The sequence below is a fragment of the Sciurus carolinensis genome, chromosome 2, assembly GCF_902686445.1.
Source record: "Sciurus carolinensis chromosome 2, mSciCar1.2, whole genome shotgun sequence".
Classification (NCBI taxonomy): domain Eukaryota; kingdom Metazoa; phylum Chordata; class Mammalia; order Rodentia; family Sciuridae; genus Sciurus; species Sciurus carolinensis.
The window spans coordinates 55,416,692-55,440,622 of record NC_062214.1 but is presented as its reverse complement, the minus strand read 5'-3'; the positions used below and the strand labels follow the sequence as shown (position 1 = coordinate 55,440,622).

General features: G+C 51.6%; 1 protein-coding gene across 1 annotated transcript in view; it reads left to right on the top strand.

Moving 5' to 3' along the window:
• Positions 1-241: 241 nt before the first annotated feature.
• The window catches only part of LOC124976330 (uncharacterized), a 37,517-nt gene continuing 13,827 nt past the window's right edge, over positions 242-23,931 (top strand). Inside the window, exons 1-4 of the mRNA XM_047539265.1 lie at positions 242-345; positions 3,287-3,394; positions 3,566-3,861; positions 19,171-19,289. Of these exons, the coding sequence (XP_047395221.1) occupies positions 242-345; positions 3,287-3,394; positions 3,566-3,861; positions 19,171-19,289 (627 nt within the window). The remainder of the gene's footprint in view (positions 346-3,286; positions 3,395-3,565; positions 3,862-19,170; positions 19,290-23,931) is intronic.

Sequence of the window (23,931 nt, the reverse complement as noted above, 5' to 3'; positions counted from 1 at the left end):
CCTCCTCTGAGACTATGCCCTCATCCGCGGCCTTTCTCTTGCTAGGATCATCACTTTAGTACCCTAACTCAGTTCTGGGGAAGGGTTGAGCTGATTCTGGGCATGTCAAACAGATCAGAGGCTTGAGTGGCCTCAAAACGCCCTAGGGTTGGGCATCAATTTTCAACCTGGACTCAGCAACCGGATAATCCCAGAAGGGAAAGGTCAAGCTTAGGGCGGGGTGAAGAGAAACTTTGTGGTGATGGATGCGGAAGATGGGGAGGATGGGGAAGCAAGAACAGCAATCAAACCCTTCCTGGGCACTGACTTCGAATGCACTATCTTCCTGAACTTCTCTGATCTTTTGTGGGCTCAAACCCAACATTCAGTGTATTAGGTCTTCCTTGGGCTTGGGGAGAACTTTCATTTCCTTACAGGGCTACAGGGATGCTATATGGGATGCTGGCAGGGCACATGGTCTCAGGACCCTACCAGACACTCACCTCAGAGCTGAGTTTCCTGCAAGACTCACATGCTCTATGTCTCCCTGAATCCTGAGGAAAGAAAGCATGGGCCTTAGCACCTTCAGTGATACCCTGGTACACGGGCACCCTGGGAACCTGGAAGGTTCTGCCAGAGCATGTCTCTGTGGAAGTCTCCATTCTGGGGTGACAGGCCTTCGAGGGTGACACTGGGGCACAATGGGAGTGGGGTAGAGTACTGCTCCATGCTGACTTTTGCCTGAAACTGGATCCCCTCATTTCACTCCCTTAATTCAGGAGAGGCTTTGAGGCATTGGAAACTGGGAATGTGAGGTGGGAGAAAAGAGAAGGGGAAATGCAGGCTATAGAATGGTGGTTGGAAGCCTAGAAAAAGAGGAGGAGGTGACTTCTGGGTGTGATCCTCCACTGCCATTTCTGAGGCCGGGACTGTAGTCCTTAAAAGTTACCCATAGAACTAAGCACCCAGCGGCAAGCAACAGAGTTTGGGCAGGCCCTGGCGAGTACTGTGTGGGCTGGGATCGAATCCGCAAGAATCATCCTAGGTCGAGCTGCGCCCACTCCCTCCAGTCAAGGTGAGAGCCAGATAAACCTCTGCGCGGACCTGCAGCCTTCTGTGACTTTGCACAACTGCATCCAAAACAGGCAGCGGAGGGCGACAGAGGGGGGCTGCTGGCGCCCGGGTGAGGCCGGCGCGTCAATGGGCCACAGGGGCCGGGCGGCGGCCTAATGGATTCAGGCCTGCATGGCAGAGGCGCACCCGCCGGCCTGCCCGCGCTCTCAATAGCGGACAATGGAGTCCCGGGGTGACCTGAACAAAGAATTTGGAAGTAGTTAAATTGCAGAACACGTTCTGAGCCTGGGTGCCTCCTTTCAAAAGGAGCGCTGGAAGAAGAAAAGAAAGCACTGGGGGGTGAAGGGGGTGAGAAAATGCCCAGGGGAAAAGTTGGTAGGTCGCCCTAGTTGCCGCCAGCTACCAGACGCCAGGAATTCAATAGGAAATGGGGGCGGGGGGAGAGTGGCCCAGTCAGACAGACTGCAGGGAGAGGCAGAGAAAGTTCTCCACAAGATGGGTTCCAAAACAAGGCATAGTCTTTGCCCTTGGGCAGTACCCCCCGCCACACACACACCAAACAGTCAAGTCCCCAAGTTGGTCTGACCAGAGAGATCAGGGGAAGACTTTTTTGGATGCTAGAACAGGGAAAAGAAGGTAGAGGGTGGGGGTGTGTCTGGGTCTTTGCCTGTTTCCTTTTCTTTTTCTTTCTTTCTTTTTTTTTTAAATAAATATTTTGTTGTAGGTGGACACAATATTTTATTTTATTTTTATATGGTGCTGAGGATCAAACCCAGGGCCTCATGCATGCACGTGAGCACTCTACCACTGAGCCACAACCCCCCAGCCCACTGCCCTGGTTCTTCACAACACATTCTGAATATAGCATCTCTCTGGGTTCCTGTGACTAGCCCTCCATCTCACTAGGTCTTTCCTTGCCACTCTAGCAGGATTCTGGGCAGATCTTCTTGTCTTAACCTTTTCTCAGAGCTTGTATTTGTTTTTCTTTCTTCATCCAGTTGAGAAAGTCTGGATTTATCATATTCTCCCCCGACTCTTACATACACCACAAACCAGTAACCTGGTTTTGGGTGTTTGTTTGTTTTTGTGGTGCTGGGGATTGGACCCAGGGCCTTGCAAGCACTCTACCACTGAGCAATATCCCCAGCTCCAATCTAAAGTCTTCTAATAAGAATACTACCCCCACCCTTTAAGTTCAGGCCTCTAGCTATAGAAATTAAGGCAAATTATTATTTTATTTCATATATTTTCCTGAACTTTCTAATTTTCCCACAATGAGCACAGTCATAAAATGGGGGGGAAAAGAGAAGGCATTTAGAAAAGCAGTCAATTATACTGGTATAAAACTAACTTGGAAGAGGAAGAACTGGAGAGATTGTGGAAACCAAAAGTAAATAAAATGACAAAATAAATGGTTAGTACAGAAACTTGGAAGAGGAAAGGATCCGTGGCAGCCACCAGTGCCTTCTGGGAGGCAATGGTTGAAATCGAGAGAGCGCTCCGTGGCTAGGCGGCTCCCTCCTTGAAAAGCGCTTGGTTTGTAACGGGTTAACAGCGTTGTTCATGAACTTGGCCTGTCTGACTGACCCCTGATGGATGATGAGACCCGTTGACAAATTCAGCCGGCGGGACCTCCCCTGCTGTGGTGCTGGGAGAAACACACAGGCAGAGAGGACCTGGGATAAGGCACCAGGGCGCGTGGGGAAGAAGGTGGTTTGGTGTAGGAGATTGTCTTTTTGCCTGTCCTCTCGTTCCCGCCTCTCCTTGACCTCTCGCCCCCTTTCCTGGAGCTTCCCGATATCATTTTGGAGCACCAAAGTTTCCATGGGTTCTGCACTGTACGTCCCAGAACCCTCCAGAAATCTTGGCCCGTCCTTGCAGACAATGCAGAGCGGTGGGTATCCGGACGTCTGGATCCCGCCCTGGGGAGGCCGGGTTCAGCATTTGGACAGCGGCTCCGGGGCGTTATCAGCCCATTGAGTTTGTAGGTGCACGCCCTGGTTGGGGTGAGAGTGGGAGGACAGCACTGGGGCTTGGAGAAGCAGGACCCAGATTGGAAAGCAATCCCAGCTCCGAACAAGACACATTTCCGAGATTTGAAATATCCCTAAATATCCCTTCTGAAATGACATGGGGACCCCAGGGCCGTCCAACCTATCATAGATAAAGACATCGTGGGAAAATATGAAACGCCCCCTTTCCGCCCAGAGCATAGACACCCCTCTCCCCTTAGCTCTCCATTCTTCCCAAAGCAGTCGGGATCCCTGAGCCTGAAGCTACCAGCAAGGCTTCCAACGCGCTACTCGCCACCACCTCCCAGGTCGTTCGTTGGTGGCTATGGGTGAGCTCGGTGGTGCCCAGCGTGGGCTGGCGGGGAGGGTTGAACCGCGCCGTCTCCCCCGGAAAGGCTAGGAGGCAAGCGGAGAGGCGGGAGGACTGGCTGGGGCTCAGGGCTGGGCACCCCTCACCAGCCTGCCTCGGCCCGCTCCATTCCGCGCTGGTCGGGGTGAAGGGAGGGGGCGGGGGGAGCCGCGCTGACGTCACTGCGGGCCGTGCCCGCCCGAGAAGGCGGCGCTGGGAGCCGCTCAGAGCCCGGAGAAGCGGCGCGCGGCCAGGAGCCCCCGAGCCACCGCTCGGTGCCTGCCTCCCGCAGCTCTCCGCCATGTGCCCGCCGGGGTAGGGGCGATTGGAGGGCTACCAGAGCTGGGCCTGAGCCTGGGGACTCGCTTGATCAGAGGCAGCGGAGCCGTCGTCGCCGCAGCCGCCCCACCCCCGCCGTCGCCTCGTGGGGCCCTGGCCCCCTTCCGGGTCCGTAAGTGCCACTGCCCGCTGTGTCTCGGCGAGGTTGGGTATAGAGGACTCGGGCGCCAGGGCGGTGGCCTCAGCTAGGGCAGCCCAGGGAACTGGGCTGGACTGGGAAAGGGGGCTGGGGCATCCCTGCCTGGCCCCCTTGGGCGGCTTGCAGCTCAGGGCTTCCCTTTGCTGTTGGGCGGGATAAGGGGTTCGCTCTACTACTGGTGGGAGGCAGGGATCAGTCATCTTCCAAAAGCCGTCAAGATCAAGGTCAAGGGTCCTGGGACAGAGGGAAGCTCCCAGAGATGAGGACTTTGGGTGTGCAGGAAGAGGAAGGGCATGGGGTACAATGGAAGTGATGGGACTGCAGACTGGTTTGGAATAAGAGAGAATGTTTCTAAAGTGAAGTCCAAAGAGTCCTCTCTCACTCCAACCTCTGAATTCCCTCTTCCTTCTCATCTCTATCCGCCCCCCAAATAATCTAAAAAGTGGCTTCTTGAAAAATATATTTTGAGAAAAATGCAACACAGGCACCCAATCTAGACTTATGTTTAGATTTATGATGTGTTTTCTCCCCTCTGAAATGAGAAGTTGTTGGGAAATTCTTTCTGTTTTGCTCCCCACTCTGTGCTCCAGAACAGGCCTTTTGGATCTGTCTGTGGGCGGCTTTTCAGCCTCCTCCAGCTTAGCCTGTTTTGAACTGGGGAAGAATGAGGAAGCCAGGGAGGTTGAGGCTGTGGTGAGGGGCTTCTCTGGAAGAGAGCTGGAACACTGTCCATGCTGGCCCAAGCAGAACAGGGATGTAGCAGAAGCTAGGAGAGGCTCTGAGGTCAGATCATAGGAGCAGTGCATGAATCCAGAAATGCACACTGTGAGCTTTGTGGCCAGGGAGACGTCCAGGTGTTGGGCTTGAAGGGGAGATCCCTTTTGAGCCCCCATATTCCGGAGGAAGTTAATTCTTAAGCCATGGAAAAGAAGAAGATGGAATTAAAGGGTCTGGTTTTCAACAAGGACAGAGGCCACAGGGTGGGTAGGTTACTTGGGAACTGAGATATAGTGTATCATGTGGGGTCTGCCTCTGGAGCCTGCCTTCACAATAAGTGGCTGCTGTGCCCAGGCCTTTTTAGAAGAAGTGTTTTGAGGTTCCTGCTCAGCCTAGGGCTCCCCAGATTCCCAACCCCAGCTGCCTACACCTCACCTGCTGAGGAGGGCACTACAGACCAACTGGTCACCTGTACATGAAGGTGGATGTGGAGGACCCTTGGGTGCCAGATTCCATCTGAGCTGGCTCAACCCTGGGTCTCTCAACTAGCAGAATTTGCAGCCTCCAAACAATAGGAAAATCAGCTGAATCAAAGTTTGGACCTGATAAAGGAGCACCCAAGGGAGGGAGAGAGGGAGAAAGGGCACCCTGGACTTAACTTGGGTTGTGGGTGGAGGTACTGTTTCCTTACTAAAACTCAGAGGGGCTCAGAAAAGGAGTACTAGTTCCAGGCTGAATGGCAGGCCAAGTGATTGCATCTGCTTATTTCCATGACTTCAGATTCCCAGCCTCTGGATCTAGACAGTTATGGTTGCTGGACAAAGGTGTCCGTATAGGGTTGTTGGTGAGGATAGGAAGTGCTTCCTCTCCTTTCACTTCATCACTTAACTTTCTGTATTCTGAAGTGGAAGATACACTCCTATGGGTTGTCAGGGCCCCTGTACTGAACTGCGTAACTATTGATAGGAACCAGGAACTTGGGCCAAAGCCAGCAGGGTGTTCAAATAGCCGGCACTCACCAGTGGGTACAAGAGCATTTGTACACATGTGTGCACGCACAGGCAAAGTGCCAGTCACTTGCCTTAGGCTGGCTGCTAGAAGGGTATATGGGCCAAGTGTGAGAGGGAAGGTTGTTCAGGTTTCCTGAGTTAAAGGGATACAGGTTACTCATGCAGTTGCTGCAGAATTGGGCATTTCTGTAGATACGGATGTTGGGGCTCAAAACCAAGGAGCTCTCTGTCCCTCAGTGGAGGGGAAATGTGAAAAATGAAAAATGGAGTCTCTGGTTTTTGGTAAAAGTGCCTAGTTACCCAGGCTCTCTCTTGCTGGCTATTCACTTTTCCTGGTAGCTGCATGTGCTCCTGAAACTCAGTTTGGGGATCTCATTGAGTAGACAGAGGAAGTTCAGGGCAAGAAAAAGAGGCCCAGTAGATGGCTCTCAGCACCAGTGCTCTGGCCTGGCTAGCCAGTGACCAACCAGACTTAGTGCCTGTGCTTCCCTGACTTAGGTATTGTTCTGGGGCTGTAGGCCAAGGCCAGGGTCTTGGCATGGGGAGAAGCACATGGAACCCAGACCCAGCCTGAAGTGCAGATGAGGAGATCAGGGCCAAGGTTGGTTGGGTTCTCCCCATTTGGGCTTGGAACTGGCCTGCCCATCAGCCTGCTGTCTTCAGCTGACAATGCCAACCCCACACAATGTGCTTCTGCCCAGTATCCACCTGGATGGCTTCCCAGGCCCCTGTTTAGCTGTGTGTGGATGCTGACGACCAGCTGCTGGGCCATGGAGAGTACAGCTACCCTGACCCACAAGAACGGCCTCCTTCTGCAGTCCATGACCTCAAGGCCTGGTCTTGCTGTGGCCTCCTTCCTGAGAATAGGACTACAGTGCCTGGGTACTGGAAGGTGGAAGTAGAGGGAGTCACTAATTCCAGGACAGGTTCCACTCAAACAGGGTCTGGGAGCTTCTCCCTAGCTGGCCTTCCCCACTCCCCATCAAGAGACTTGGTTTCCCAAAAAGGCAGCTGAGATGTGGCTCTAATGACAGTGGCCTCCCACATCTGAACTGAATCCAAATTGAGCTTTTAATCTTTCTCCAGAGCCCCAACCAGCCCTAGGCTTGCAGGCTGGGCCTCTGCGCCCGCTGCTGTTACTGTGAACCTCGCTGAGGAGCCATTTTGTGCAGCATCTTACTTAAATCACACTCCGAGGGGGCTCGGTCCTCATTCTCTCTTTCCCTTCAAATCCCCCTCTCCTTTCCTTCTCTGTCAGGTGAACCAAGCTTCACCACCCCTCCCTGCCTCCGCAGCCCCACCCCAGGGTAGCCCAGAAGGACTAGGGCTCAGGAGGCTGCCTACATGTGTATGTACGCGCGCACACACACACACACACACACACACACACACGCAGGCACACATCTAGAAAGGAAGAGGGTGTGGATTCCTGGAGCTGTAGGAGGAGGGGAAGCCAGGGGCATCTCCCAATTATGGAAATCCTTTGATATTAACTGTCTCAGGCCCAAATTCAGGAGGTTTCTTCTTGAGCCGGGTGTTTGGTTGGCCTCTGTTTCTCTGCTGTTTCAGCTCTGTCTGACCCTTGCTCGCCTTCTGGAGAAAAGGAAGTGTCTGCGAAATGGGATTTGGAGGAAGGAATGTAAATGCTAGGATGGGTTGGTCACAAGCTGGCTGGGATAGGTGCAGGATGCAGCCTGCCCTGGATTTAGGGTCAGGATGAAAATAGAACAAATCTGAAACAAGCGGTGGAGAAAGAGGTGTTTGACAAAATCTGGAACTTGACAAAATTCAGGTGTGTCATTTAAGGGAGAATACAAAAGAAAGGGATGTTTAGAAAAATCATGAAATCCTTTCCAAATCACCCATTTTCAGCCTCTTCAAACCAATCATTCAGGGGTTTGCCTGACTGAGAGTGGGCCAGTGTCCCAAGTCCCATTAAAATAGATCTGTAGGGGCACCATGATCCAAGGCTGTGGTGCTTCTGGGGATACTGCTGCAGCAGGAGTCTCAGGGACTTCCCTATATTAATTGCTGGAATCCAGGAATGCAATCTATACTACTGCTGAATATCTCCCTAGCTCTTGGCCTTCAGATTTTTCTGGGGTCATCTGAGAGCTCAGGTGTTGAATTTTTCACATTTAATCCTTTGCCTCTTGGGAATGGCTGGCAAGTGAAGGTGAATCTGCCCGCCCAATGTGGGGGGTAACCACAGCAGCAAGGAGGGAGGCAGTGGTGGATGGGGTGAACAAGAAGGGTCACTCATTGGCCATTCATATCTGAAAGGCTGTTATGGGGCCACCAGTTCTGTTTCCAGGTTTAGTTCTGAGGTGGTTCTGGGAGATCCAAGGTGACACTCCTTTTGCTCTGTTGCTACCACTTGTAGTGAGTGGGCCAGGTGTGTGCTGAGAGCCAGAAAAGGATGGCAGAGGCATGCTTTATGTTTTCATTTTTCGAGGAATATGAATTTAATCGGGAGCCGAGGACTCTAATCAGGAGCTAGGACATTGTCCAGTCGCGGTACACATTCTGCATTACACTTAGCCGTTCCTAGGAATAGCAAGAGAGGAGGGACTCTGTGGCCTGGTACTGAGAGCCAGGTTCAAGTCCGAGTGTAGCATGGCTTAGGGATCTCTGCGAGTCAGTTACTATGTATGGGACACTGATCCCTATACATCTGGACATTTAATCCCTCCTCTACCCTCAGTCTCCATCGTGTGTGCTGGATCTACTGCTAAGTGTTGGGCAGGGGGAGCGTAAGAGATAAGTTAAAGGTGAAATGACTCCGGCTGTCCAAAGCGCGCACTTCGTTGCTCTGGAGAGACCTTCACTATGCCCCACGAGGCACGTCCCTCAATCTCTTCACCCAAGCGCACTTGGCTCCCTTATTTTGACGCCCTGCGTTGGCTGCCAGTTTCCTCAAGCTTTGTAAGAAGGCAGAAGTGCTTGGAAGAAAGGCCAGAGAGTGCGCACCCAGGAGCGCAGCCCTAAAGCTTCCAAGAGGAGAGTGGGTGCTCCCCTAGCCCCGAGGCGCGGAAGCCGTGAACGCCGAGGCCATTGTAAGGCAGGGTGGTGCCAAGCGCGGGAAGGGGGCTGGGATTTGAATGGGAGCCTGTGATTGGTCGATCCCTGGGCTGACGTCACTTCCCCGCGGGGCGATTAGCCTGCGAGAGGAGGGCTGGCAGTCCAGTGCGCTGGGGGCGGTCAGGGCGCCCGAGGCTGCAGAAGCGCGCCTCGCGGGTGCCCTCCGTTCGCCCCCGGATGCCGTCTGAGCGGGCCACGGGCGCCGGCGTGCGGACGCACGAAATATGGACTCGGAGAGGAACATGCTGGGATCGCGAGGGAGGAAGGGAACTGGGCGGGGGTTGGCGGCCTCGGATGGGGAGTCAGTATGTCTGTGTGTCTGTCCGTCCCTTCTGACTCTCCGCGTGCGCTCCGGGCTCCGGGAGCTGCGCCCACTCAGGCCCCTGCGCCCGGGCGGCTGTGGCACGTGGGGCCCACAGCGCGGCAGTGGCGGTGGCGATGGGAGGCCCGTTTCTCTCTTTGGTTATCTAGCTGTATGAGTGCCACAGAGCCGTCATAAAGCTAGATAACCGAAAGTAGAAATGACTCTCACAACTTCTGCGTGTGATCGGCCGCCCACCTGGCAGACCCAGCCCGCAGGAGCCAGAGGAGCCAAGAGGAGCCCAGCGCCCGCCCAGCGGACTCCAGCCCGACAGAGCGGCGGCGCCCGGACCAGGTATCCGACCTTGGCTCTCCGGGAACACTTTTCGTGCCCTGGAGGAACTTGCCAGCTTTCTCCCCACTCCTTTTTCTCTGTTCCCAAGCCCCAGTCCCCAGCGCCAGAGCTGGAACCCCAAAGTGGAGCGAGCTGGGGGAAGGGAGGGGGCTGGGGTTGCAGAGGGGTCGCTGGCGGGGAAGGCGCCAGCCTTCCCCTTCACCCCATAAATCAGGCAGGAACAATCCGCGCCCGGAGCTGCGGACGGGGATTTTGGGATGCAAATGCAGTGAGAGAAGAGACAGCGACCCGTAGGGGGTGGGGTGGGGGAGAGTGAAGGGGTGGGCAGGGGGCTGCCCTGCCGCTAACAATGCGGCCTTTATCGAATTATTCGACGAGTCAGCCCCTGAGCACCATTAGCATACGGCTGGGGGGTTGCTGGAGCTTCGCCCCTCGGTGAGGTCAAGTTCTTGATAATTTGATCACTTTTCACCGGCTCTGGCAGCTGCCTTTGTGTGCAGTTGGGGGGTCTGTGTGCAGCGTGAAGCGGAGCAGAACTGGCGGGGAGTGCGCTCAATGGCAAGGGGCCGAGGCGGGGGCCTCCCTCCCCGACCGACCGGCCCTGCCCTGCATACAAACCAAGCGCCGGCGGGTAGGCGGAGGGACCCAGCTTGGTCCCGCGCTGCCTCTAGCCAGGCCTGGCAGAGCTGCTCCGGCTGGCACCTCCCTAACTTCCCCAAGTGGTTAAGGTGCAGACAGGCCCTGTTCCGAGCTCCCTTCCTCCCTGCCCCATGATGTGGCAACATAAGATGTATTACAATGTCTAGCAAATAAAAAAGCAATTGGGGGAAATCTGAATTCCGTTCCCATGGCAACCCAATGCTGCACACCGGCCACTCAGGCTCTGGCCCCTCTTAGCTGGGCACGCAAAGTGGGATGTGCCTGCTTGATGTATGGGGGTCCCTGCCCCACACAGCGTTAGGGACCTATTGAGGGTCCTGTTTGCCTTCAGGTCATTCTCCTTCCTGACATCTCCTCCCTCTCCTCCCTTGACTCTTCCTGAAGCTTGAGACTCCTGCAGCTTGGGAAACCACCTGGGCTCCCCCATGAGTGAATGTAGACCCAGATATGAACCCAGATATGAATAGGCTACAGAAAAGAAAGGATACAAAGTAGGGTCAGACTCCAGGATGGCTTGGCAGTCTGGGTGTGTGAGCACTATGACAGACAGGCTGAGAGGGACTTGAGCCACTACTCAGACCTGACCTCCTACCTTCTTTCCCTTGTATACATGGGCAAACAGATCTGGGGGTCAGAATAGACTCCTCCAGGGTCACACAGTTCAAAAGTGCAGAGCTGGGCCATAGGTCACCTTACTTCCATCTTGGCCTACTTCATTCCCCAGAACATCTCCCTCAGTTATTTATAAGGTTGGTTTTCTCCCGACCCCTACCCAGAACCTGCCCAGTTCCATTATAATCATAGAAATCTTTTTCTATCTTTCCCCTTCTCAACTTTTTATTGAAAAGTTTACATGTGTAAAATGTGAAAATTCCAATGGTACAAAAAGAGAACACTATTGGCTCTGGGAAGGGAACTGTAAGGCTGAGGTAGATGGTGGAGGGAAACTTTTCACTGTGTTGCTTTTAGAATTTCAAACTGCATGTCCGTGCTAACTACTGCCAATAAAATAAAAATAAAAACAAAACAAACAAAAGATAAGGCAGGAAAAGTTAGTTGCTTTCCTACCTCTGTGACCAGTTAGTTCTCAGAAATAATCACAGAGAAGGTTTTCATGAGCCCTGTTGTACCCCACCCTCATTTTAAATGACCAGTCTCTCTGGCTAGAGGCTATCAAAGGGTGACTAGCATGTTTCAGTGTTTGGGGACCCACAAAGCCATGAGCAGCATCCCTTGGGCAGGCCCTCCCTTCCCAGTACACCTGGGAGACTGTGCGCTGATGGTGACCTCATTTCAAAGGAAACCAGAGCAGCACTTCCCGCCGGCTTGTCCTGTGCTCTATGCCTGCATCTCTTATGGCCCGTGCTGGGGCTTGGGCAAGCCCTGGACCCTGGAACTTGGATCTTTTCCTCCCCTTATCTCTATTCCTTTGCTATTTCGTAAGAACCAGTCCTTCAGAAACCTGGGTGGCTTTGCAGCCTCACAACTGTGTCTACACAGTTCAGATGACTGTTTTAAAATAACAGGTTTTCCTGCTGTCTGAGCAAGCCTGAACCCCAGTTGGGGGTCCAATGGAGGAATCTGAGCCTGGGAGAATTCAGAGTTTTTTCCGCTTTCTACGAAAATCTGCTGAAGCAAACCTCCTATTTTAGGGAAAGGATAGGGACACCTTGGGGAGGAAGGCAAGCATAAGGATCCTAATCTCCTATATTCCACCCCACGCCTACCAGAAAAGGCCTTCACCACCAATTTTGGACTGGTGTATGAGTATTCATCCCTAATAAAGCAATTTTCAGATCCCCTCTGAACACTTGAAGCCCAGGTACATTCTCAAAATTGGCACCTTGTTCATTAACCTCTCTGGCCTGCCGGAGCCAGGAGGGCCACGGGCCTTCTCAACCTTTCCTCACCTCCATTCCGGTAGTTCCTGTGGTCACTGGCTCCCCAAATTTGGAAATCACTTTTATCTCCGGTTTGCACTACTCCATCGGAAAAGGCTTTGGGGATCCTGAGAACGCAGGTGAAACTACAGCTTGGAAGCCAGAATTGGTTGGGATCTCAAATATGCTCATTATCCAATCCCTTCATTTTACACCTAGAAATATCGAGCTTTTCGAAAAGGCCCAGTGACTTGCCAAACGTAGTACAGTAGGCCACTGGCAGGGCAGGGATCAGGGCAGCCACCGCGGTAGGTGAAGCATCGAGGGCTTCCTCTTCCCTGGTCCACGAAGTCCCAACTCGAACGCTGTAGGACCAGATGGGCCTCTGCCCCGGCCAATGAAAAGCTGGTATCAGTGAGCACCGCTGGAAAGGAGGCTGTGGCGGCCAGAGGCCTGATCTAGACAGGTCAGGGAGTTCTCCATCGCCGCAGTCCGACCTCCTGGGGGAAAATGGGACCAGAATGCGATGGGAGCCAGGCCAGGAGGCCTCCCAGGACCCAACCGCGACGCTGAAAAGCATGAAGGGTCGGAATTAGGCGCTCATTTAGCGAGCGTTACTAATCCGAAGTTACAGCGCTAATTCCCTGATCCGGCCGCTCCCACACGCAGTGCTGGGATTAGAGGCGCGGCCGCCGCCCCGCCCCGCCCTCACACCCCCAAACGCGCGGGGTCTTCGGGCTCTGGGCTCTGGGCTAATCCGCTGCTCTACGCTCCGGGCCCGAATGTGCTGCGGGCGGGCCCGGCCCCCTGGGGTGTGCCGGCCTGGGCGCCCTGGTTCGGGACGGGCGGGGAGCGCCCAGTCGTAAGCCCTGGCGGGATTCATGCACCCTCTAGGGCCCAGGTCAGGCGACGCGGTCAAGAAAACCTCCGGGATTTCTCCAACCCGGGTATGCGCACCCTGAGCAGCAGCCCTTTGGAGGCCGCGGCGCCATTTTAATAGCCTTCCTTTCCCCCTTGGCTTCGACCGCGCGCGTGTGTGTGTGGGGGTGTCTCTGTCCCCCATCCCATCCTGACTTGAGCCTACCCCCATCCCACCCCCACACACGCGCAAGCCACGATATAGTGACCAATCAGCTCTGGCCTAGGGTGGGATGCGCGTCACCATGGCGACGCCAGGGCGCCCTGGCAGTGCTACCCATCAGAGGGCGAATCTACACTCCACCTAGTAGGGTGTGAAGGGAAGGTGGGGCCAGGTGGATTGAAAGAAGGTTTTGGCACCTCATTCCCACTCTCACACCATTCCGTCTAGGGTCATTTCAGCGGGGTCAAATGGGGGAAAGTGACTGGTGAGGACAGGGCCTTGGGAAGGGTCTGGGCTTGTCCTGGAGCGGCTTTTCCTGAAGTTTTCCATTCTCTGAGAATGAGTTCCTTTTGGTCTTTCTCATCTTGGTCCAAGACCCATCTTCGTCTCTGTGTTGCCTTCGTCTCTCTCTCTTTTTTCCTAAAAGACTGCCGTTCAGAAGCCCCTAGAGCTTCCCCCAAAGTGCCTTTCTTTAAGTCTTGTGATTCTGGGCAAGTCACTTCCCTAGAGTTTTAGTTTTCTCATGCAGAAGATGGGTTGCTGTGCAGGCGCATCCATGGAAAGCATCAAGTATACAGTGGGTGCTCTATCATCATTAGAGCTCCTTCTCCCTGAGCAGAAAGGATAAGATCTGTGGGGGCAGGACTCAAAACCTCAGTTTTTTTTTTTTTTTTTTTTTTTTTTTCTATCCAGGACAGCCAAGTTTGGGTGTCTTGCAGCTTCCAGAGCCAGCTTTTCATTTCTCCTCCAGACAGCTGGGAATCAGAGAGGAGGGGAGGATTGTTAAAAATAGAGCCAGGATGGGGGCTGTGGCTGGAACAAAACCTTGGTCAGTGGCTCTGAGAATGGGCTGCTGCAGCTCCTATAGCGCTGGCTCCTTCCTTCCAGCTTGGTCCGGCTTAAGCACCACTTTAAGTGGTCCAGGCATTCACTGGCCAGCCCCTCACCGCAATTGAGCTGCAGGGGTTTGAAAAGAGGGCCAGGGCCTCAATGACAGGACCTTGGGCCAGGCTAATTGGTTTTGGTTCAAGGGGATACTAGATTTGTGAAAAGCTCCAAACCGCCTTTCCCACGCCAGAGCCAGGCCACAGTTTTAAGGAAAAGTGTTGGAAGAGTTCGGGCCAGGCGAGAAAGCTGGGAACCAGGTGCTTTGGACTGATGATGCTGCTCTACTGGCCAAGACACCTGTCTACTTGGAGTGTAGGGAGTTGTGAAGCACCTTACGTTTAGGGGCTGTTTAGGGGTGGCAAATTCTGGAGCTTTGCTACTAACCTTGCACACATGGCTATGCCAAGAAAAGAGCCCTCTCCTCTTAGCCTTTGGAGCACCTTAGTTGTGGAAGAGGCTCTTTCATCCATAAAAAACAAACAAACAAACAAACAAAAACCCAGAAAGGGTAAAGTTAATAGTTATAGTTCCTCCACTCTATCCTGAGAGGTGGTGCAGTTGGTTGCAGGAAAACTCACCTCTGGCCTATAATCCATCTACTGAGAAGGCTGAGGCAGGAGGGTCACAATTTAGGGACAGCCTCGGCAACTTAGGGAGACACTATCTCTCAAAATAAAAAATAAAAGGGCTGGGGATGCAACTCAGTAGTAAAACACTCCTGGGTTCAATCCCCAGTATGGGGGGGGGGGGGGGCAGGGAGGAGAAAAACAAAACAAAAAAACCCTCACTTTTGTCTTTTGAAATGTCCTTAATTGCCCCAGGCATGGGCAGACACAGATGTGATACTCATTATTTTTGGTTTCAATAAAGGGTCAAACATTTCTTTACAGCCTCAGAAGTCAAGCATTGATTGTATTATGACTTAAATCTATTATTGTAGTTTGTTTAAATGTAAATGCATTATGGCACAAATATTGAGGTACACCAGATACCTATCTGTTTGAACCAAGCAATTGTGTAGTAATGTAAATAATATACCCATTTTGTGTGTATGTATATAGACTATGTGCAGAATTGTGCACTTATATTAATAGAGTGGAGGAAGCTATAAAAATCAACCTTATTTAATTTTGCAGTGCTGGGGATCCAATCCAGGACCTATCACATGTTAGGCAAGTTCTCTACCTCTGAGCTACATCCCCAGCCCCAGCCCCACTTAAATTGATGTCACATTGACTGAGACTTTGTGTTTCATGGTCTATTGTGTGTTGAGGGAAGAGTTCCAATGTAACCACCAGCTATAGAAACTGCCTACCTTTTTTATTATCTTCCAGATTTTTCCCTGTGTTTGCCCACTTGAAGCACCTAAGTAGGAGAAAGGTGCTTGGAAGAGATACACAACCTTGTGTATCCCATTTTTATTTTTATTTCAATTTTTAATTGCCCAGAGTCTAATTTCTTTGGGCCTCTGCTGATTTGCACATTGAGACTCCTGTGTAAATATGCACGTGGCATGTGTGCATGCCTGGCCTCCTTATCACCAAGCCTGCTCTTTTGGTGTTTAAATACACACAATCCACATCAACACACAATCATGGGCTTACCATCATGGGGTTATATATTCCTTCCACAGATTCAGGTTAATTTTCCCTTTGCTAATTCTCAGACCTATTAAGTTCCCCCTCCCCACCCCCACAAAAAATTGCAAACTCTTACCACAGACCAGTGGTCTCACCCCACTTCTCCAGCATCAGCTCTCCAGGCGGGGTGCTGGAGTGAAGGTTCCTATTAGGCAGACTTCATTAATGTTACCAAATATACCCCAGCACATTTACTCCTCTACTATGAAGTATTATCATAAATAATTAAAATTAAACTGCACTTGTCAAAATAAATGAACAAAGTAGAGTTAGCGATGTCTTTGCTTTGAATTGCTTGCTATGGGTTTGCTTTATTCACTAATTTGAAGGAACGAAGAGAGGAGAAGGAAAGAACAGACTGCTGTAGAAAGGGCAAAGGAAAAAATGAAGAGAGAGAGGGGGAGAGAGAGAAAGAGGGAGAGGGAGAGGAACGAACCCTCACTCATACGCTTTTGGGTTTCCAGTCATTAGGGCACTCTGGGAGGCTGGAATGCAGCCTCAAACGTCAGCTCATAATGAATATTGAGGTGTGGATGTGGAAGGAGGGATTTCTTTGTTTACTGAGGAATGGCCATGGGAATCGGGGAGAGGATTGCCTTTGGGGATTAAGGAGTGGGCTTTGTTTTTATGAAGGGCCTTACTTCTTTTCTGAAGTTTTCTGCAACTAATTGATTCAATTCAGACGTTCCTCCTCCCCACTCAGCCAGCCAAGGCTGTTTGGTTGTGAGATGTGCACAGCTCCATTTCCCCATCTGCTCTGGCCCCCTTCTCCACTGTGACCCTTGAAAAGGGTGTGAACCTTCACATCAGCGAGATCGCAGGCTATGGAGAGATCAAGTCCTGGGCCGACACCTTTGTATGTAGATGTGTGTGACATACAAACCCACGTTCATATTCGGTACATACGTTATTCTTAGAGGTACCATTTTTATCTAGAAATAGACTACAGGTGTTCAGTTCTATGGGTTTTGACAAATGGATTTACATCCATGTTATCAATACCCAAAATAGCATTTCCTTCTCTCCATAAACTTCTCTCCTGCTTCTTCCCAGTCAACCTCTGTCTGCCTCTCTTCTGATGTCTCTTATTGGAGTTTAGTTTTACTTACCTAGAGTTTCATTTAAATGGAATGTATGCCAGCACTTTTAAAACAATTTTATTTCAAGCCTGGAGGGAGCCAGTCCTTGGAGGACTGGCTGAGCTGATGTCCGGGAGCACTGGACTTGGGTTAAACACTCTCCCCGAGATGGGCTCAGAAGTCAAATCCGTAATTAGGTTTTGGGGGAGGGGAGCTGGTTGGGCTGGGCTTCCTGCCGGAGAACCCTGTTCTCACCCAGGTCTGTTAATGAGCAGGGGACAGGTGAGCCTCACACATTCCAACTTGGCTGCCTTCAGCGGCATCCAGGAGCTGGTGGTGAGCTATTAATGGAAGGTGCCGGGTTTGTGCTAATTAGAACTTCCTTTCTTCTTCCATCTGTGCAGGAACTGGAGCCCCTCACTGGTCAGCCTCACTCCCCCTTCCCCAGCCTGCAACCTACTTTTTGTTCCCCCTGTGAGTTAGGGGGTGCTGTGAACAGAACTGCTCTCCTCTGTCTCTGGTCAAACCTTAGTTCTGTGTGACTTAAAGAAATGTATAGTGTGGCATTTCTTGGACTTTCTCTCTGGATGGGGTAGAGTTGGGTTGCAAATTGGAAGGAAGTTTGGACAGGATGGCCACCCTTCTGGGTAGGCTGGTCTTAAACCATCAACCTGGGATTGTTTTGTAAAAGACCTCTCTCTGCTTTCTGGAGAATGGGGCCTCTGCAGACCTTTGTCCCCACTAGTACTCCCATTCCTGATGTCTCCCAAGTCTTGCTGTACCCATCTCACCCTACAGCTGCCCTCTTTGCTATCTCAGGCTGCATGCAGGTGGAGGTTGTGAACCTGGCCCTCTTCTGAAAAAGCCTATTATTTTTGTTTTACTTTTGCTTTTTATTTATTTCACCTCAGGTCCAATAGACATAATTATTTTAAATGGAGGTTGTCTTTTACAGAGGTTTCTTTGGAAAGAAGAAATATTAACGTCACATTAACGTCATTTATAGAACATGCATCTTTCAGAAGGGAGCCTGGGAGAGTTACAGCTTCTTGCCTGGATATGCAGAGTAGAGAGGGGCGTTTCCTCTAATGCTCTTTTTAGCTCTTGAATCCCTTCAGGTCTCCCTTGGGGTTCTGTTTAAAAATATCAAGTCCTTCCTGCCAATGCATCTCATTCTCTCCTTCTTAGATTATCCTTATAATAATAATACAGGTCACCCATTTCCTTGACTGTGTAGACTGGAATTTTAAAAATCAGGAGTGGATTGTTGGCCAGGGTGAGACTTCTCTGGGTTCCTAAGGTTCTGGACCTATGCTAAAGAGGAATGGAACTCAGAAGGATTGCAGAAATTCCCTGGTCATAGGAGGGCTTGCTGGTGTGATTTTTTTCTGCTACTGGGAGGGACAATTCCTGCTTTGAGGCACTAGGTTGGAAGATGCAGTATCATCCAGGAACACATTAATAAGCTAAATTCACATCCTAAAATCCAGAAGGGCAGCAACTGGGAGCTGGGGGAAGAATGCCTACACTTACAAAGCAGGGTTGTTTCACATGCTTGTCCTTTACAACTCAGTGTGTCTTTTACAAGTCACATTTGCTTCTCTTGCTGAAATAGGGAAGGTATCTACAACAATCAAGTGAGAATTAAGTAAAATATACACATAAAATCCCCAGCATACAGTGGGCACCGATCAAATGGTAACTCAAATGGTAAAGGGTGCACACAGTGTCAGGATCTGAAATTCAAAACTCCACCCACTGGAGGGAGGCAAAGTGATTGCCCCAATAGATGCCCAAACGTGTCACAGAGGGATCCACAGCTGCCTACCTCCCTCAGCACTGGACATACCTGCTGGGCGCCAAAATGAGAAAAGAATCAGGACCTCAAGGAGCGCCCAGTGGAGGAAGGGAGGGACAAGTATAAAGTTCTGAGCTTGGTTGACTGGCCAGGGAACCTATAAGTGTCTTCAGAGATTTGAAGAGACCAAGGTCTGGACTGACTTGCCTCGAAAAGAGTGCTGGGGCTGGGATCACCGCCAGGAGGCCCACGTTAGTCTGATCAGGAGTTACGAAATTGTTAACAGTGGTCCTTCCAGAAAAAGACTTGGGGTCCATGCTCTGGCGTGTTTCTTGTCTCAGAATCTCTAGTGGCGCCGATGGGAGAAACCAAAGTTATTCCTGGTATGGTCGCGGGCAGGCTCTCAGCGATGCGCTGTGTGTCCCTGGGGCATCCAGGTGCCCTGCCTTTCGTTCTTCGTTCTTCCATTTCCGAAGCTCCAGCTTCAAGCGAGCAGAAGGTCGCTTCTGTCAGCGGGCCAGTCAAAGCAACACACGTGCACACTCTGAGGGCTGACGGAACCTGCCTCCTTGGCTGGTACCCTAACTGGGTTTCCCTCCTGCGTCCGGGGCGGGTGTAGTTGAGGCGCGGAGGCACGCGGCAGTCTCTTCAGGCTGATCGTGACTGGGGGACACGTGTGTCCCCACCGCCATGCCACCGCCACCAGACCACGAGGGCACCTCCAAATGGACCCAGGCACGCTTCTGGCTGGGCGTGGGAGGAGCCTGATGTCTCTGCTCTGTTTTACAGTTACTCGTCTGCAGGTGCCTTCTGCCCCCGCGCGGTTCCCGCCTGCGCTCGGCGCACTCTTAGCCAGCACGAACTCGCCGTCAGCACCGGCTCGTAGGAGGGCGCGCGGGCGAGGAGAGGTGAGTGGCCGGAGCCAGAGTGTGGGAGGAGCAGCTGGTTGCCTGCGCTGCCGTTCTGCCTTGCAGTGTCTAGAACAGCCGGCCTGAGAGTTGGGAGATTCCAGGATCATGTTGGCAGGGCGGCTGTTTTTATCTGGATCACCCAAAGGCGACCCTCCTCCTCCATAGGCCCAGAGCCACTGTCTTCCCCTAACCCAACCTGTGAAATGGCTTTAATAACACACTGCTGGCTTATGAACACAGCGCATAGCACACAGTATGCACAAAGCGCGATCTGATGTTTCTGGCCTCCGAGGCGGCTTCTCTGACACTCCGGCTCTCCCCGTCGCAGTAGAGCGGGCGCTTCAATGAGGCGCGCGGTAGCCAGAGCATCCGCTGGGAAAGGCGCGGTTGCCTGCGCCCTGCCGCTCGGGGTCGGGCTGGCCTCAGAGTGACTCGTAGCCGGGACTTAGTGCTTTGCACGCCTGGGGCTGCGGAAAAGAGAGTGTCATGCATCGAGCCGGAAGCCGCACGCGCTGTGGCGAGAGCCTAAGCAAAGAATCCATTCTTAGCATTCACTCCTTGGTCACATTAGGGCACTTCTTGGGACTGCGGCCTTTGGAACCAGAAGCACCCACAGCTATGTGGGCGATGTGGGTCTGGCTAGGCCGCAGCGCCCTGCCTGCCCTGGACCGCAGAAGGCGGACCGCAAAATCGACGCCCGGAGCTGGCGGGCCTTCGACCGAGTCCCTCGCGGTGCGGTACAGTTCGCCCGGTGCGCGGCGGGCCCGGGAGGCCATTTTGAGAGCGATGAGCGGCCGCAAGATGGCTGCGTGGGCACAAGGTGGGTCGCAGCGCCGCCGGGCCCGCAGAACCCTCCTCTCGTCGCCCCACCGCGGCCCTCGGAGGCGGCCCAGGGCTCGAGCGCCTGGCCGGGCAGGGCCCTTGACGCTACTCGCCGGGCAGGGCCTCCCGATGTTAATTAACCCGGAGGCCTCGAGAATGAACGGCCGCCGTCCTCTCTCCCACCTCCCTCCCGAACTCGCCGTCGCCGCCTCTCTGTCCCGTATTTGTATCGCCGTGACTGCAGTGCTCGTCACGACTGCTTGGGAAAGAGGGGAAGGGCACCAGTCCGCCTTACCCGGCCACAAAGCACCGGCCGGGAACAGCCCTCCCAGCGGCCCGGGCCCAGAGCAGTGCGCCATGGCAGAGGGGCTCGTCTACCGAACGAGGTCTGTGTTTTGGATGGAGTCTGAAGCTGCGAGCGATTCGGGCATTTTTTCCGAGGGATTAATAGGTGTAATGACAACGTCCGCATTTTCTTGAAACTGTGAGGTCGGAAGTGGCGACCAGGCAGTGGCAGCCCGCCGCGCTCCTGGTGGTGTGGTCCTGAGACAAGGAGGGCAGAAGGCTTGTAAGGGTGTAGTTGGTGCTGGGGACCCGCCGGAAGTCTCATTTTCACCGTCCTGAGTGGGCTGAGGGTGAGATACCAATGAAGATGTGGGGCTACTGCCATGGTGCAGCATCTGGCCCCCTCCAGACCTCAACCCAAAGTCAGTTTGACTATTCTGCCTCCTGTGCCTGTATTCCACCTGGGTGAATAATTTAAGTACAATAACTGTCTTTTTTTTTTTTTTTTAATTGTTTTTAGTTGTACGTGGGCACAATATTTTTATTACTTTTTATGTGGTGCTGAGGATTGAACCCAGTGGTCCACATGGGCTAGGCAAGCGTTCTACCACCGAGCTACAACCTCAGCACAAAATAACTGTCTTTTGAGCCACCTCACTTAACCCGTGGATTCCCTATAGCAAGTACCACATATGTGCATTTATGTGCAGACTGACCAAGAAACTTCAAGATTAGTTTGTCTTTATTAAGTCCTGTCCTCCTGAGGCTTTGGTGCTTAACCTCAGCTTCTGCACATGCGTGCATACACAAAAATGAAGGGTTTATCACCTTCACGATGTCATCTCTCAAACAAGCATCAAGCCTCTCCTGAATCCCTCACATATGAGGGCTCTCCTGTCACCATCCCAGCCTGAAGTCCTGACTTAAAGTAAACTTAGTGATTGAATATTGTGTTTGTTCTGAGCTTCCTGGCAGCCAAGACAAAGAAAACATGATGGTTTGTACTCTCAGAAAAAGAAGCTCATCAAGAATTTACAGAAGTGAACATTTTTCCTGCATAATATTTATATAAAATTAAAAGCTCCACAATTATGTTGGTCACCTGCATATGTCACAGATGGGGAACCAGACTCAGAGAGGTCGAATGACTTTCCCTAAGGTCATGAATTAGCTAGCGTAAGAACTGGGATCAGAGGTCCTATCTCCCAGTCCAGTCCCCATTTTCTTGTGACCAGACTTTAGTGGCCTTCCCAACAGGGAGATCATTTAATCATGGCATGGTGATCCCTCTCATCCCTACTAAAAATTCTTTAGACCTGGAGTCTGCCTTGTTCTTTTCTTTGTCCCCAATTCCTAATGCTAGTCTGGGATTCTTGTTGTGGATATTTGTAAATATTTGATAAGTGACTGAGGCTGAACCTCTTGTACTGAGATGAGGGTGAAAGTAGAGCTGGAGACCCTGACTTCAGTTTTCTGGGGGGCTTTGTATTTTTGAATTTTGGATTTCTGAGCCTATCAGTTCCCTAGATGTCTCTGTGTGTGTGTTGTCTGTCTCTTTCTTTCTCTCTCTATAGCAAATGGCGCAAGCTAGATAGTATATTTCCCCTTTGGGCTATGGTTCTGACTCCTGACTGTTCTGTCACGTTATTGGACCTCACAGGAAAGGGTCATTTGTTTCAGGGGATTGTGAGAACTACAAATCCTTTAGGTGAACCAAAGATGATTTCCCATTGCATTAGTACAGTTGCCATAAGAGCCCATTCTTTTGTCCTGCTTGGGTGGAGAGCCAGCCTCTTTCTGTACCTGTCCAGGCTTGATTTCCATGGCTTAAATACAAATCATAGAATGTGGCTTCTATTAGTGAATTCTCCAAAAAGGTAGCCTTTGAACCCCTGATTATTGTAGGTGCTAAATAAATTTAATGGCTCTGCTACAGACCAAATTCTTTGAATATCTGCACAAGAAAGATGCCACTTCTGGGAGTGGGGAGGGTATGCTTCTTGGTGGGGCACCCCAGTTGCTATAAAGGCTACACCAGATACTGGCCAAATCCTGAGTCACCTTTGAACAGCATCTGCACAGGAAAAGTAGGGTGGTGGAAAACTGTGGCCAGTTTAGAGCTAAAGCTCCAGCTGTGGAAGAAAAACAGGGTTCAGCTCCCCAGATTAGTTACTGTCTACAAGGATTAAAGGCCCCAAATAATGGCTGGCTTCTCCCCTCCTCTGTGCCAAGGGAAGACATGTAAATACAGCCGCACGCCAGCTTAGTCAGTAGATGTGTATAAATCGAATTTAGCAAATCAGATCATGGTTTAAATGCACTATTTAAAGCAGTCCTGCAGTGAAGCCTTTTACAAAGGGAATAATCATTTTGTGATGCTAATCATCAGCCTCCAATTTATCTCCTTTGTAAGTTCAGATGTTGGTGCACTGGGTGTTGTGAAATTGGGGCGCTCTTGTGTAGGGCTCTGGTGATGGCCGTCTGCCTTTTTTTTTCAGACCTCTCTTTTTAAATGGGTGCATGTCCTGTTTCTCACTGGGGGCCTCAGGATGCTTGTCAGCCTGATAGTTTTCATCCATCCCATTCGTCTTTTCATAATCTGATAGAATCCACCATTCAGCTCTTCCTGGCTGCTTTTCTGGGATTTTTACCCTTTCTGGGGGGAGATACAAGCGCTACTGTCCCTGGGGTTTTAGAACCAACTCCCTCTCTGATCTGGACCTTCTTTTGTTTCCTTATACCTCTGGTGCTGATCATACTCTCAGAAATAACTAAATGACACTTATCAGCCCCTGAATTTAGAAGGTTTATTATCAGCTTCCACTTGCTGACTAGTCAATGTCCAGATAATTCTCCCCATTCACAGCAAAAAAACTGAGGCCTGGATGTTAAAGTGACTTTTCCCACAAGTTAAAATCAGAACTCAAAGAGAACCTGTCTCCTGATTGCTATAAAAGTGTTTTATATGCTGAGCTGTAGTCCTTTTTTCTGCAGAGAAAATATAATCAGAGACCATCTGGGTGGGAAAAAAAGAATGAACGGAAAGAGATGGATCAGAGTGGAATAAAGGAAGTGGGCAGGAAGCTGGGGGGCTGCAAGGAGCCTGACCTTGCTTAGCTCACAGGCCCTGATATAGTGTCTTTGTCAATGCTGCCACTATTGACGTGTTCCTCGGTAATTATGACTGTGTGTTGGCATGGCGACTCAGAGTAAGAAGACTAGAGACACTGGGTAAATGCATGACTTGTTCTTGCCTTCTAAAGCAGAGAGGAGCTTTTGTGGGTAGTTCCTCCAGGGAGACGTGGAAAATCCACCAGACCCCAGTACTGGAACATGGGTATTTACAGGCCATGGAAGCCAGGTGGCCTGAGCAGAGATGGCACAGAGGGTCCTCAATAAGACTTGGGTCCAATGCAGAGTTCTCCCAGAGTATCCCTTCTGTCTTTGCCCCTCAACCTTGTAATGACAAGTATATCCACTTCTACTCTTCCCCGCTGGGTTGTCTTTTTTTTTTTTTTTTTTTTTTGTACCA